Below are 16482 nucleotides of genomic sequence, written 5' to 3'. Positions count from 1 at the left end.
GAGCCTGACCCTGAGCCTGACCCTGTCCCTGAGTCTGAGCCTGACCCTGAGCCTGTCACTGACCCTGTCCCTGAGTCTGACCCTGAGTCTGAGCCTGACCCTGAGCCTGTCCCTGACCCTGTCCCTGAGCCTGACCCTGAGCCTGTCCCTGACCCTGTCCCTGAGTCTGACCCTGAGTCTGAGCCTGACCCTGAGCCTGTCCCTGAGCCTGACCCTGTCCCTGAGCCTGACCCTGAGTCTGACCCTGACCCTGAGTCTGACCCTGACCCTGAGTCTGACCCTGTCCCTGACCCTGTGCCTGACCCTGAGTCTGACCCTGAGTCTGGCCCTGTCCCTGACCCTGAGCCTGACCCTGAGCCTGTCCCTGAGCCTGAGCCTGTCCCTGAGCCTGACCCTGAGCCTGTCCCTGACCCTGAACCTGAGCCTGTCCCTGAGCCTGAGCCTGTCCCTGACCCTGACCCAGACCCAGACCCTGACCCTGACATTGGGACACGTGACCCTGAATGCTGCTGCTGAACTTTGTGGTTTCTCCAGGTTTTTCTGGTGTGTGTGTGTGTGTGTGTGTGTGTGTGTGTGTGTGTGTGTGTGTGTGTGTGTGTGTGTGTGTGTTTGACATTCAGGAGTAGACAGCAGACATATTGGTGAACCGATGTCAGTAATGTGTTTTCAACTGGCTAACCCCCCCCCCACACACACACTCGTTTGTTTACTATTCTTGTAGGGACCAAACAATTGATTCCCATTCAAAATCCTATTTTTCACCTAAGCCTAAACATAACACTTAACCCTAACCCCAAACCCCTAACCTTGAAAACTAAACCTAGGTCCTAACTCAACCCCTAACCCGAATTCTCACCCTAATTGTAACCCTAACCCTAAGTATCCACACTTGTCAGAACTTTCCTTGTTTTTACTATCCTTGTAAGGAATTCTGGTCCCCGCAAGGATAGTAAAGTCAAACCACACACAAACACACAGAAAGTGGCTGATGCTGAAGTCTTGAATGTGTGTGTGTGTGTGTGTGTTTGTGTATGTACTGTTCTGTTGTCCCTCTCACCCCCCCCCCCCCCCCCCCCACACACACAGTGGCTGATGCCGAAGTCTTGAATGTGTGTGTGTGTGTGTGTCCTGTTCTGTTGTCTCTCTCACCCCCACACACAGAGGGGCAGGCAAGGCCCTCCTCTCCGCTTTAAAAGAGTCTTCTATTCAGTCTCCTCACAATGGACCCCCACAGTGTCTTTCTTCCTGTTTCTTCCTGTTCCCCTGTCAGCTCCACACTGCTTCCCCTTTCCCTTGGGGGCGGGACAGAGTGTGTGTGTGTGTATCCCTGTCCCTTCCTCTATCAGTCCTCTAATATTTTCCTCTCCCTCTCTCCTTCTCTCTCTTTCTTTCTTTCTCCCAGTCACTCTCTCTTCCCCCTTATCCCTCTCTCCTTCTCTCCTCCTGTCTCTGTGTCTCATTCTCCAGTCACTTCCAGACTTAATGATGCTTGAATGCCACTGCTCCGCTCTGGACTTTTTTCTCCCTCTCTCCTCTCTCTATTCCTCGCTCCCTCTCTCCTCCCTCTCTCCTCCCTCTCTCCTCCCTCTCTCCTCCCTCTCTCCCTCTGTCCTACTCTCCTCCCTTGCTCATCTCGCTCCCTCGTTTCTTTCTAATAAAGGATATTTAAAAGCTAAACCCTCCGAACCATCAATCTATCTTAATATGGCTCTCTTAGATTTATTCCTCTCTCTCTCTCTCTCTCTCTCTCTCTCTCTCTCTCTCTCTCTCTCTCTATCTCTATCTCTCTCTCTCTACCTCTCTCTCTACCTCTCTACCTCTCTCTACCACTCTCGCTCTCTCGCTCTCTCTCTCTCTCTCTCTCTCTCTCTACCTCTTCTATTTCTCTCCTGACAACTTTCTATCATTCACCCACAGTAGATGGATGGCATTGCCCCATTTGACCTCTATGTCTTGTGCGTGTGTGTTTCCTGTCCTCTCACTCTCTACAGGCTGTAGGTCCAATTGGCATACACCTTCAAATAGTCCCATCTGATCCATATCTAAAGGCCTTTCGGGAACCCTACAAATTCCCGACCCCACACAGCTAGCCCAGTTAGGTCTGCCCTAACAGCTGTACCCCTCACAATCTCTCATCTACTCTCCTCTCTCTCTCTTTCTTTTATGTATTCTCTTCTCCTCCCTTGTTCCTCACACTTCCTCCCTCCCACCTCTCCTCCCTCTTCTCTGCTCCTTCCCCGTGTCCTCCTCTGAGACTCATCAGAGTTCTGGGGCAGAGTAGCATCATAAACTCATTTAAAATATTAACATCAACCACTTTGTTGCTATGAATAATACAGTATAAAGGGCCAGTGGCTGGCCAGCGATCTGCTCTCCCCTGCCGCCCAGCCCAACAGCCATAAAACTAATGCACTGGGTCTGGGCCTTGGTCTGGGTCTGAGCCTGGGTCTGGGTCTGGGTGAGACAAAGCATATGATAAGCCTTAAAATACAGACACCTGTAAAACTGATGAACCTGTACTGATCCAGAGTCAATATGATGAACCTGTACTGACCCAGAGTCAATATGATGAACCTGTACTGGCCCAGAGTCAATATGATGAACCTGTACTGACCCAGAGTCAATATGATGAACCTGTACTGGCCCAGAGTCAATATGATGAACCTGTACTGACCCAGAGTCAATATGATGAACCTGTACTGACCCAGAGTCAATATGATGAACCTGTACTGACCCAGAGTCAATATGATGAACCTGTACTGGCCCAGAGTCAATATGATGAACCTGTACTGGCCCAGAGTCAATATGATGAACCTGTACTGACCCAGAGTCAATATGATGAACCTGTACTGATCCAGAGTCAATATGATGAACCTGTACTGACCCAGAGTCAATATGATGAACCTGTACTGACCCAGAGTCAATATGATGAACCTGTACTGGCCCAGAGTCAGTACGACGAACCTGTACTGACCCAGAGTCAATATGATGAACCTGTACTGACCCAGAGTCAGTACGACAACCAGTACTGACCCAGAGTCAATGTGATGAACCTGTACTGACCCAGAGTCAATATGATGAACCTGTACTGACCCAGAGTCAATATGATGAACCTGTACTGACCCAGAGTCAATATGATGAACCTGTACTGACCCAGAGTCAGTACGACAACCAGTACTGACCCAGAGTCAATGTGATGAACCTGTACTGACCCAGAGTCAATATGATGAACCTGTACTGCCCGAGCGGCCGACGACCCGGTCAATATGATGAACCTGTACTGGCCCAGAGTCAATATGATGAACCTGTACTGACCCAGAGTCAATATGATGAACCTGTACTGACCCAGAGTCAATATGATGAACCTGTACTGACCCAGAGTCAATATGATGAACCTGTACTGGCCCAGAGTCAATATGATGAACCTGTACTGGCCCAGAGTCAATATGATGAACCTGTACTGACCCAGAGTCAATATGATGAACCTGTACTGGCCCAGAGTCAATATGATGAACCTGTACTGACCCAGAGTCAATATGATGAACCTGTACTGACCCAGAGTCAATATAATGAACCTGTACTGACCCAGAGTCAATATGATGAACCTGTACTGACCCAGAGTCAATATGATGAACCTGTACTGGCCCAGAGTCAATATGATGAACCTGTACTGGCCCAGAGTCAATATGATGAACCTGTACTGACCCAGAGTCAATATGATGAACCTGTACTGACCCAGAGTCAATATGATGAACCTGTACTGGCCCAGAGTCAATATGATGAACCTGTACTGACCCAGAGTCAATATGATGAACCTGTACTGACCCAGAGTCAGATGAACCTGTACTGACCCAGAGTCAATATGATGAACCTGTACTGGCCAAGAGTCAGTACGACGAACCTGTACTGACCCAGAGTCAATATGATGAACCTGTACTGACCCAGAGTCAGACGCCCGTACTGACCCGGTCGGAGACCTGTACTGCCCGGCGGCCGACGACCCGGTCAATATGATGAACCTGTACTGACCCAGAGTCAATATGATGAACCTGTACTGGCCCAGAGTCAATATGATGAACCTGTACTGGCCCAGAGTCAATATGATGAACCTGTACTGACCCAGAGTCAATATGATGAACCTGTACTGACCCAGAGTCAATATGATGAACCTGTACTGGCCCAGAGTCAATATGATGAACCTGTACTGACCCAGAGTCAATATGATGAACCTGTACTGGCCCAGAGTCAATATGATGAACCTGTACTGACCCAGAGTCAATATGATGAACCTGTACTGGCCCAGAGTCAATATGATGAACCTGTACTGACCCAGAGTCAATATGATGAACCTGTACTGACCCAGAGTCAATATGATGACCGACGGCCCGGTCGGTGACCTGACGGCCCAGAGTCAATATGATGAACCTGTACTGACCCAGAGTCAATATGATGAACCTGTACTGACCCAGAGTCAATATGATGAACCTGTACTGACCCAGAGTCAATATGATGAACCTGTACTGACCCAGGCAGTGCCGACGACCCGGTCATGATGAACCTGTACTGGCCCAGAGTCAATATGATGAACCTGTACTGGCCCAGAGTCAATATGATGAACCTGTACTGACCCAGAGTCAATATGATGAACCTGTACTGACCCAGAGTCAATATGATGAACCTGTACTGACCCAGAGTCAATATGATGAACCTGTACTGACCCAGAGTCAATATGATGAACCTGTACTGACCCAGAGTCAATATGATGAACCTGTACTGGCCCAGAGTCAATATGATGAACCTGTACTGGCCCAGAGTCAATATGATGAACCTGTACTGATCCAGAGTCAATATGATGAACCTGTACTGACCCAGAGTCAATATGATGAACCTGTACTGACCCAGAGTCAATATGATGAACCTGTACTGACCCAGAGTCAATATGATGAACCTGTACTGACCCAGAGTCAATATGATGAACCTGTACTGGCCCAGAGTCAATATGATGAACCTGTACTGACCCAGAGTCAATATGATGAACCTGTACTGGCCCAGAGTCAATATGATGAACCTGTACTGACCCACAGTCAATATGATGAACCTGTACTGACCCAGAGTCAATATGATGAACCTGTACTGACCCAGAGTCAATATGATGAACCTGTACTGGCCCAGAGTCAGTACGACGAACCTGTACTGACCCAGAGTCAATATGATGAACCTGTACTGACCCAGAGTCAGTACGACAACCAGTACTGACCCAGAGTCAATGTGATGAACCTGTACTGACCCAGAGTCAATATGATGAACCTGTACTGACCCAGAGTCAATATGATGAACCTGTACTGACCCAGAGTCAATATGATGAACCTGTACTGACCCAGAGTCAATATGATGAACCTGTACTGACCCAGAGTCAATATGATGAACCTGTACTGACCCAGAGTCAATATGATGAACCTGTACTGGCCCAGAGTCAATATGATGAACCTGTACTGACCCAGAGTCAATATGATGAACCTGTACTGACCCAGAGTCAATATGATGAACCTGTACTGACCCAGAGTCAATATGATGAACCTGTACTGACCCAGAGTCAATATGATGAACCTGTACTGACCCAGAGTCAATATGATGAACCTGTACTGGCCCAGAGTCAATATGATGAACCTGTACTGAGCCCAGAGTCAATATGATGAACCTGTACTGGCCCAGAGTCAATATGATGAACCTGTACTGACCCAGAGTCAATATGATGAACCTGTACTGGCCCAGAGTCAATATGATGAACCTGTACTGGCCCAGAGTCAATATGATGAACCTGTACTGGCCCAGAGTCAATATGATGAACCTGTACTGGCCCAGAGTCAATATGATGAACCTGTACTGACCCAGAGTCAATATGATGAACCTGTACTGAGCCCAGAGTCAATATGATGAACCTGTACTGACCCAGAGTCAATATGATGAACCTGTACTGACCCAGAGTCAATATGATGAACCTGTACTGACCCAGAGTCAATATGATGAACCTGTACTGACCCAGAGTCAATATGATGAACCTGTACTGGCCCAGAGTCAATATGATGAACCTGTACTGGCCCAGAGTCAATATGATGAACCTGTACTGACCCAGAGTCAATATGATGAACCTGTACTGACCCAGAGTCAATATGATGAACCTGTACTGACCCAGAGTCAATATGATGAACCTGTACTGGCCCAGAGTCAATATGATGAACCTGTACTGACCCAGAGTCAATATGATGAACCTGTACTGGCCCAGAGTCAATATGATGAACCTGTACTGACCCAGAGTCAATATGATGAACCTGTACTGACCCAGAGTCAATATGATGAACCTGTACTGGCCCAGAGTCAATATGATGAACCTGTACTGACCCAGAGTCAATATGATGAACCTGTACTGGCCCAGAGTCAATATGATGAACCTGTACTGACCCAGAGTCAATATGATGAACCTGTACTGGCCCAGAGTCAATATGATGAACCTGTACTGACCCAGAGTCAATATGATGAACCTGTACTGGCCCAGAGTCAATATGATGAACCTGTACTGGCCCAGAGTCAATATGATGAACCTGTACTGACCCAGAGTCAATATGATGAACCTGTACTGACCCAGAGTCAATATGATGAACCTGTACTGACCCAGAGTCAATATGATGAACCTGTACTGACCCAGAGTCAATATGATGAACCTGTACTGGCCCAGAGTCAATATGATGAACCTGTACTGGCCCAGAGTCAATATGATGAACCTGTACTGACCCAGAGTCAATATGATGAACCTGTACTGACCCAGAGTCAATATGATGAACCTGTCTGTCTACATGTTGATGAGGAGGTAAACAACCCACCACCAGATTAACATTCTGTATCTATAGCCATCAGTCTTAAGAATCTATAGACTCCAACTCAATTCTATTTATACTTTTCTATCTACTGCAATCTGACTGTTCTCTCCTGGTCTGAAGAGAGTCTGACTGTTCTCTCCTGGAGAGTGTGTTCATCAACACAATGACACTGGCTGTGATATCCTGCATGAGTTTGTGTGTGTGTGTGTGTGTGTGTGTTTGTGTGTGTGACCTGCACGAGTGTCACTATTCAGCTATTATTCTCCCTGGGAGTGTCTGACAAGTTACGCTCTCTAATCTTAAACTCTACCCCCCCTCTCTCTCTCTCACACACACACACACACACACACACACACACACACACACACACACACACACACACACACACACAGTGTAATAGGTAATTAATGTCTATGTCAACACAGAGAGAGAGAGGTACACCCCATAATGGAAACATGAGCTCATCACATCCACAATACACAGAGACAGAGGGAGAGACAGAGGGAGAGGGAGAGACAGAGGGAGAGGGAGAGACAGAGGTAGAGGGAGAGACAGAGGGAGAGGCAGAGGGAGAGACAGAGGGAGAGACAGAGGGAGAGGTAGAGGGAGAGACAGAGGGAGAGACAGAGGGAGAGGGAGAGACAGAGGGAGAGGTAGAGGGAGAGACAGAGGGAGAGGTAGAGGGAGAGACAGAGGGAGAGGTAGAGGGAGAGACAGAGACAGAGGGAGAGGTAGAGGGAGAGACAGAGGGAGAGGTAGAGGGAGAGACAGAGACAGAGGGAGAGGTAGAGGTAGAGGGAGAGACAGAGGGAGAGGTAGAGGGAGAGACAGAGGTAGAGGTAGAGACAGAGGTAGAGGGAGAGACAGAGGGAGAGACAGAGGGAGAGGTAGAGGGAGAGACAGAGGGAGAGGTAGAGGGAGAGACAGAGGGAGAGACAGAGGGAGAGGTAGAGGGAGAGACAGAGGGAGAGGTAGAGGGAGAGACAGAGGGAGAGGTAGAGGGAGAGACAGAGGGAGAGGGAGAGACAGAGGGAGAGGTAGAGGGGGAGACAGAGACAAAGGGAGAGGTAGAGGGAGAGACAGAGGGAGAGGTAGAGGGGGAGACAGAGACAAAGGGAGAGGTAGAGGGAGAGACAGAGACAGAGGGAGAGACAGAGGGAGAGGGAGAGGCAGAGGGAGAGACAGAGACAGAGGGAGAGACAGAGGGAGAGGTAGAGACAGAGGGAGAGGTAGAGGTAGAGACAGAGGGAGATGGAGAGGGAGAGACAGAGGCAGAGGTAGAGGGAGAGGGAGAGGTAGAGGGAGAGACAGAGGTAGAGGGAGAGGCAGAGGGAGAGACAGAGAGACAGAGAGAGAGACAGAGAGAGAGGGAGAGACAGAGGGAGCGGGAGAGACAGAGAGACAGAGGGAGAGACAGAGGGAGAGACAGAGACAGAGGGAGCGGGAGAGACAGAGAGACAGAGACAGAGGGAGCGGGAGAGACAGAGGGAGAGACAGAGACAGAGGGAGCGGGAGAGACAGAGAGACAGAGGGAGCGGGAGAGACAGAGAGACAGAGACAGAGGGAGAGACAGAGACAGAGGGGGATGGAGAGACAGAGACAGAGGGGGAGACAGAGACAGAGGGAGAGACAGAGGGAGAGACAGAGACAGAGGGGGATGGAGAGACAGAGAGGGAGAGACAGAGACAGAGGGAGAGACAGAGACAGAGAGGGAGAGACAGAGACAGAGGGAGAGACAGAGACAGAGAGGGAGAGACAGAGGGAGAGACAGAGAGGGAGAGACAGAGACAGAGGGAGAGACAGAGACAGAGGGAGAGACAGAGACAGAGGGAGAGACAGAGACAGAGGGAGAGACAGAGACAGAGGGAGAGACAGAGGGAGAGACAGAGAGGGAGAGACAGAGACAGAGGGAGAGACAGAGACAGAGGGGGATGGAGAGACAGAGACAGAGGGAGAGGGAGAGAAAGATAGACAGGATGGAGAAAATTGAAAAATTGCCAGCCAAGACATAAAGAGATAGCATTTATCTTCTATCTGTCATCATGCTTTACCGAGCCCCTAAATATACTATATAATATACTGTACCTCCTCAGCCTGTCACTATTCTTTCTTTTCAGACAATAAACTTTGTCCTGAGACACTGACCCGTTGTCTGCTTTCCTTTCTTCATCCTCTCCTCCTCCCCTCTCCTCCCCTCTTCCTCCCTCCTCCCCTCTCCTCCCCTCTTCCTCCTCTCCTCTCCTCTCTTGTCTTCCTCTCCTCTCCTCTCCTCTCCTCTCCTCTCCTCTCCTCTCCTCTCCTCTCCTCTCCTCTCCTCTCCTCTCCTCTCATCCTTGCAGCTCTACTCCCTGCCCCCTCGCCTGGACTTCAGTACAAATCCATCCACTATTTATTTGAATATTTCTCATTTCTCATGCAAGGATTTCTGAAGCTGAGCAATATTTTTTTTATATATATATTTTTTTTATATTTTAGCAGTTCCCTATTTGTAATATCCATAAGCAGCTTTTCTGTTCTGTATGTCTCTCTGTCTGTCCAGGGAAAACACCCTGACACACACACACACACACACACACACACACACACACACACACACACACACACACACACACACACACACAGTTTGCGGGTGGGGTAGGGTCAAGGCTTAGTATTATTTCAAGAACCAGCCTAGCATGACCTGGACATATAGGAGATTTAATGGCTGAACAAAAATACACTGAACAAAAATATAAACGCAACATGCAACAATTTCACTGATTTTACTGAGTTACAGTTCATATAAAGGAAATCAGTCAATTGACATAAATAAATGAGGTCCTAATCTATGGATTTCACATGACTGGGAATATAGATATACATCTGATGGTCACAGATACCTTAAAAAAAAAGGTAGGGACGTTGATCAGAAAACCAGTCAGTATCTGGTGTGACCACCATTTGCCTCATGCAGCACGACACATTTCCTTCACATAGAGTTGATCAGGCTGTTGATTGTGGCCTGTGGAATGTTGTCCCACTCCTTTTCAATGGCTGGGCGACGTTGCTGGATATTGGTGGGAACTGGAACATGCTGTCGTACACGTCGATCCAGAGCATCCCAAACATGCTCAACGGGTGACATATCTGGTGAGTATGAAGGTCATGGAGGAACTGGAGCACTTTAAGCTTCCAGGAATTGTGTACAGCTTCTTGCGACATTGGGCCATGCATTATCATGCTGAAACATGAGGTGATGGCCGCGTATGAATGGCACGACAATGGACCTCAGGATCTCACCACGGTATCTCTGTGCATTCAAATTGCCATCGATAAAATCCAATTGTGTTCGTTGTCCGTAGCGTATTCCTGCCCATAACATAACCCCACCACCACCATGGGGCACTCTGTTCACAACGTTGACAATAGCAAACCGCTCGCCAACATGACGCAATACACATGGTCTGAGGTTCTGAGGCCGGTTTAATGTACTGAAAATTCTCTAAAACCATGTTGGAGGCGGCTTATAGTAGAGAAATGAACATTCAATTCTCTGGCAACAGCTCTGGTGGACATTCCGTGAGTCAGCATGTCAATTGCAAGCTCCCTCAAAATGTAAGACATCTGTGGCATTATCCTGTGAGACAAAACTGCACATTTTAAAGTGGCCTTTTAGTGTGCCCAGCACAAGTTGCACCTGTGTAATGATCATGCTGTTTAATCAGCTTCTTGATATGCCACACCTGTCAGGTGGGTGGATTATCTTGGCAAAGGAGAAATGCTCACTAACAGGGATGTAAAGACATGTAGTCACACAATTTGAGAGAAATAAGCTTTTTTGTGCATTTGGAACATTTCTGGGATCTTTTATTTCAGCTCATCAAACATGGGACCAACACTTTTTACATGTTGAGTTTATATTTTTGTTTAGTGTATATTGGTAAAGTGGGGTGCATCATCATTAGAGTTAAGGTGTGTTTCCCAGCACCCATGTATTCTGCAACTGGTGATTTGATATAGTCCAGCCGAGCCAAGGCAGTGTGCACTCTCTCTGTTCTTTTGGAACAGCAAACATAATCCACTGACTAAACCTTCAGAATTCTGCCTGCCTTCTGTGTCAATCTGATTAGCAGGGACAGAGAGAGAGAGCGAGAGAGAAAGAGAGAGAGAGAGCGAGCGAGAGAGAGAGCGAGAGAGAAAAAAGGAGAGAAAGAGAGAGAGCGAGAGAGAGAGAGAGAGAGAGAGAGAGAAGAGAGAGAGCGAGAGAGAGAGCGAGAGAGAGAGAGAAAGAGAGAGAGAGAGCGAGAGAGAGAGCGAGAGAGAAAGAGAGAGAGAAAGAGAGAGAGAGAGAAAGAGAGAGAGAGAGAGAGAGAGCGAGAGAGAAAGAGAGAGAGAGAGCGAGCGAGAGAGAGAGCGAGAGAGAAAAAAGGAGAGAAAGAGAGAGAGCGAGAGAGAGAGAGAGAGAGAGCAAGAGAGAGAGAGCGAGAGAGAGCGAGAGAGAGAGAGAGAAAGAGAGAGAGAGCGAGAGAGAGAGCGAGAGAGAGAGAGAGAGAGAGAGAGAGAGAGAGAGAGAGAGCGAGAGAGAGAGAGAAGAGAGAGAGAGCGAGAGAGAGAGCGAGAGAGAAAGAGAGAGAGAAAGAGAGAGAGAGAGAGAGAGCGAGAGAGAAAGAGAGAGAGAGAGAGAGAGAGAGCGAGAGAGAGAGAGCGAGAGAGAGAGAAAGAGAGATGTAGGCATAAAGGAAAAGCAAGGTGGAACTTCACAGCAGGGTTTACTGCTACATAGTCAGATAGACCTGTCATTCCAGTAATAACCTAGTTTCAATGAGGCTACAGGTGGTTCCACAGAACCCACATGGCTCTGATAGGAACGGTTTATCATTAGCCTGCTAAGTTGCAATACACATCACGTTTTAGTTCATCAAACTACACACAACATAACTTTATTATGCCTGAGTTACAGTAATGAAAAGGCAAAATACAGTACACTCCTAAGTAGCCATCTTCCTCCCTAAACAGCCTTGCTGCTACGCTCCTAAGAGATGGAGCCTTTGATGCTGGTCAAAACAGGATGGAGACTTTGATGCTGGTCAAAACAGGATGGAGACTTTGATGCTGGTCAAAACAGGAGCCTTTGATGCTAGTCAAAACAGGATGGAGACTTTGATACTGGTCAAAACAGGATGAAGACTTTGATGCTGCTCAAAACAGGATGGAGACTTTGATGCTGGTCAAAACAGGATGGAGACTTTGATGCTGGTCAAAACAGGATAAGGACTTTGATGCTGGTCAAAACAGGAGCCTTTGATGCTGGTCAAAACAGGATGGAGACTTTGATGCTGGTCAAAACAGGAGCCTTTGATGCTGGTCAAAACAGGCCGAAGCCAATTCACAAGATAACAGTGTCTCGTCTGCCTCTAGTCTGGTCCTCGTCCTTCAATCAACTCACGATACTAGCCGTCAATACAGCTCAGTAGACTAAACTACCACATGTTTTGGTCACCTTCCTTTTGGTGACAAAACAAGAGTAATTGTCAAGCCAAACCAATACAACATATCTCTGTATATCTCCAAATATATCTAAACATCTCTAAAAAAAAAGCTCCTATGGACCTAAGCCTAATTTAAAAAAAACTTTGTCAAGAGGAAAAGGTATGCACGCCAACATAAACAAAACAAGTAAGTTCATATCCCAAAGATGGTCTACAAACACAGACCAGACCAAATATAAAATGTAGAACTCAGGAGAGGAGTGCATGGGCCAGCGCTTTCCCTCGGGCTGGCAGTGTAGTGTGTGTGTGTGTGTGTGTGTGTGTGTCAGAACTACTATGCTGTCTGTCTTTTATTTTTTAAATGTTACAAGTTAGGCTGGTTCTTTTTCTTCTTCTCTTTTGGAGTATAAGAGAGAGAGAGAGAGAGGGAGGGAGGGAGGTAGGGAGAGAGAGGAAGGGAGGGAGAGAGATAGAGGGAGGGAGGGAGGGAGGGAGGCCAAGAAGGCATCGAGCTAAAGCTTAATTACTCCCTTCACACTGGGAGGCTCATGCTGCTGAAAAACACAACTCTCTCTCAATTCAATTCAAAGGGGCTTTATTGGCATGGGAAACAAGTGTTTACATTGCCAAAGCAAGTGAAATAAACAATAAACAAAAGTGAGAAGACAAAAAAAAAAAAAAAATTAAACTCTCTCTCTCTCTCTCTCTCTCTCTCTCTCTCTCTCTCTCTTGTCTGATTCATCATGTCTCAGTTATGAGTAGAGAGGAGGGGATGGGCACACTATCTATGTCCGCCGTCGAAACCATGCCTGTTCAAAATTCAGGAGACACAAGAAAGACTAAAGCGGAAATAAAATGATGAAAAACAATGCCTAAGCAAACGTCATTGTATGATGGAATCTTGTAAACGTCAATGTGACTGTTCCAAAAGGCCTTTCGTCTCTTTCTATTTGACCAGACATTTGCTTAGTTTTATCACATTCCAAGAGCTGTTCAAACGAAGTTGTTCCTCTTATGCAGATAATCGAAAATATTATCTTATTTCTAAAATAATGTTTTGTAGTGTCAACTAGAATTTTAGGGGTAACTACAATATGTAAGGTCCACAACACATTTTATTCCGTAATAATCCCACAAGGATTTAATCATATTTGTTTATACAATATGTGGAATTCATTGTCCACTGTGTTATGACAATATTATAGATCGTATATTGCTACATAGCGAAGAAAATACACATAGTTAAATGTTCGATTGCTATGGGATTGTGCTCACGGCGAGCGGGCTCTCGCTATCAGGACAGGGCAGGGCACAGGTAACAAGGCAATCTTGTGTATAAAGTGTCGAAACAATCTATGCTGCGCATTTCATACAGCCTACGGGCCATAGGAATACAATGCATTGTTTTTATGATTGACAGTCATTTTCCCTTCCCAACACAGTCCAGTAAAAGCCCCACATAGCCCGCGTTATAAAGGTAAAGTTATAAAGCTTTCCTTACCGGCATCGGAGACGAGATATCCACTGGTGAGAACAAGGAGAACCAGTAGAGGACCGAGTCCTTGGTCACGCTGCATCCGAACAGAGAGCATCTTTACCGGGCTACGCCACGGCGATACGTCCCAGGTGCTCTCGATGCCGTGGTTGTCGCCCCTCCACTCTCTTCAATGTGTCCCTTAAAATATAGGCTACACGTAGTTTAGATTACTGGAATAAATAAACCAACATGGAATAAACAAATAAAATCCTTTCTCCCTTGGAATAAAATAAATTTAAAATGTTATTTCTTGCTATGAGTTCCTCCAATACAGTAAATCGCAGAGAAGACCCCGAAAAACACCAATAACTCCGGATTAACAACATTAACAATTTGATGGAACAGTATTCCAGATATTATCACTTCCAACTCCCGTCGAGTCCGGGTAAAAGGCGAACCAGAGAAGAAGCGCTGACAGGACAAGTCAGAAGAAAGTTTCGTATATCAGCCAGAGCTCCAAATATTTTAACATCTGACGCGAAGTAATAATAAAGAAATCACGTACGAAAACGAAAAATGCTTGACCGATGCGCTCTCCTCTAGACCCTACTTGAGCACTAGCCAATTTCCCCGTTAAATCCGTATAAAAAAAAAGTATCGACTTTGTTTCGGTCGTCTCGGTCCGCTGCTACTGCCAACGGTCATCAACCCTGGAGCTCCTCTCGGCTCAGTGGGTGTGCAAGGTGTAGGCTAAACATGAACGCCGATTAGAAATGCAAGCCTCCAATCTCCGATTCCCCAACTTGCCAATCATTGAACATCACCCTCCAAGACTTGTGGATAATAAAGAAGTGAGGAGAAAGAGTAAAGAGAGTTGGAGCGAGAGGAGGAGAGAAGGAGGCAGAGAGAAGGAGAGGAGGAGAGCTGGAAAACATGGAATCGCACACGACAGACTCATGGATTCAGTGAGTCATTGAGTATATTAGCCTAGCCCTTAGCAGTAGACGAACTGATTTTGTGTGAAGGTAAGGCGCCTATGTAGAATATACCCCTGTTTTATATTCATGTAGAATATACCCCTTGTTTTATATTCATGTAGAATATACCCCTGTTTTATATTCATGTAGAATACCCCCTGTTTTATATTAATGTAGAATACTCCCTGTTTATATTCATGTAGAATACCCCATTTTATCTTTATGTAGAATACCCCCTGTCTTATCTTTATGTAGAATACCCCCTGTCTTATCTTTATGTAGAATACCCCGTGTCTTATCTTTATGTAGAATACTCCCTGTCTTATCTTTATGTAGAATAGTCCCTGTCTTATCTTTATGTAGAATAGTCCCTGTCTTATCATTATGTATAATACCCCCCTGTCTTATCTTTATGTAGAATAGTCCCTGTCTTATCTTTATGTAGAATACCCCCTGTCTTATCTTTATGTAGAATACTCCCTGTCTTATCTTTATGTAGAATACCCCCTGTCTTATCTTTATGTAGAATACTCCATGTCTTATATTTATATAGAATACACCCTATCTTATCTTTATGTAGATTACCCCATTTTATCTTTATGTAGAATACCCCCGTCTTATCTTTATGTAGAATACCCCGTCTTATCTTTATGTAGAATACTCCCTGTCTTATCTTTATGTAGATTATCCCTGTTTTATCTTTATGTAGAATACTCCCTGTCTTATCTTTATGTAGAATACCCCCTGTCTTATCTTTATGTAGAATACTCCCTGTCTTATATTTATATAGAATACCCCCTATCTTATCTTTATGTAGATTACCCCATCTTATCTTTATGTAGAATACCCCCTGTCTTATCTTTATATAGAATAGTCCCTGTCTTATCTTTATGTAGAATAGTCCCTGTCTTATCTTTATGTAGAATACCCCCTGTCTTATCTTTATGTAGAATACCCCGTGTCTTATCTTTATGTAGAATACTCCCTGTCTTATCTTTATGTAGAATAGTCCCTGTCTTATCTTTATGTAGAATAGTCCCTGTCTTATCATTATGTATAATACCCCCCTGTCTTATCTTTATGTAGAATAGTCCCTGTCTTATCTTTATGTAGAATACCCCCTGTCTTATCTTTATGTAGAATACCCCCTGTCTTATCTTTATGTAGAATACCCCCTGTCTTATCTTTATGTAGAATACTCCCTGTCTTATCTTTATGTAGAATACCCCCTGTCTTATCTTTATGTAGAATACTCCATGTCTTATATTTATATAGAATACACCCTATCTTATCTTTATGTAGATTACCCCATTTTATCTTTATGTAGAATACCCCCTGTCTTATCTTTATGTAGAATACCCCATCTTATCTTTATGTAGAATACTCCCTGTCTTATCTTTATGTAGAATACCCCCTGTCTTATCTTTATGTAGATTATCCCTGTTTTATCTTTATGTAGAATACTCCCTGTCTTATCTTTATGTAGAATACCCCCTGTCTTATCTTTATGTAGAATACTCCCTGTCTTATATTTATATAGAATACCCCCTATCTTATCTTTATGTAGATTACCCCATCTTATCTTTATGTAGAATACCCCGTCCGGCCTGTCTTATCTTTATGTAGAATCCTCCCTGTCTTATCTTTATGTAGAATACCCCCTGTTTTATCTTTATGTAGAATAC

The 16482-nt window shown here is 45.6% G+C and overlaps 1 protein-coding gene across 1 annotated transcript in view; it reads right to left on the bottom strand.

Annotated features, from left to right (window-relative positions):
* Positions 1 to 14734, bottom strand: part of LOC106578815 (netrin receptor UNC5B-b) — a 176288-nt gene extending 161554 nt beyond the window's left edge. Inside the window, 1 exon segment of the mRNA XM_082965522.1 lies at positions 13845 to 14734. Coding sequence (XP_082821648.1) covers positions 13845 to 13935 — 91 coding nt within the window. The 5' untranslated portion in view covers positions 13936 to 14734.
* Between the last annotated feature and the right edge of the window lie 1748 nt (positions 14735 to 16482).

This window comes from Salmo salar, chromosome 19, assembly GCF_965601325.2.
Source record: "Salmo salar chromosome 19, fSalSal1, whole genome shotgun sequence".
NCBI classification, from domain to species: Eukaryota; Metazoa; Chordata; class Actinopteri; order Salmoniformes; family Salmonidae; genus Salmo; species Salmo salar.
The sequence above is the reverse complement of the archived record's forward strand: the minus strand, read 5'-3'. Positions and strand labels throughout refer to the sequence as shown.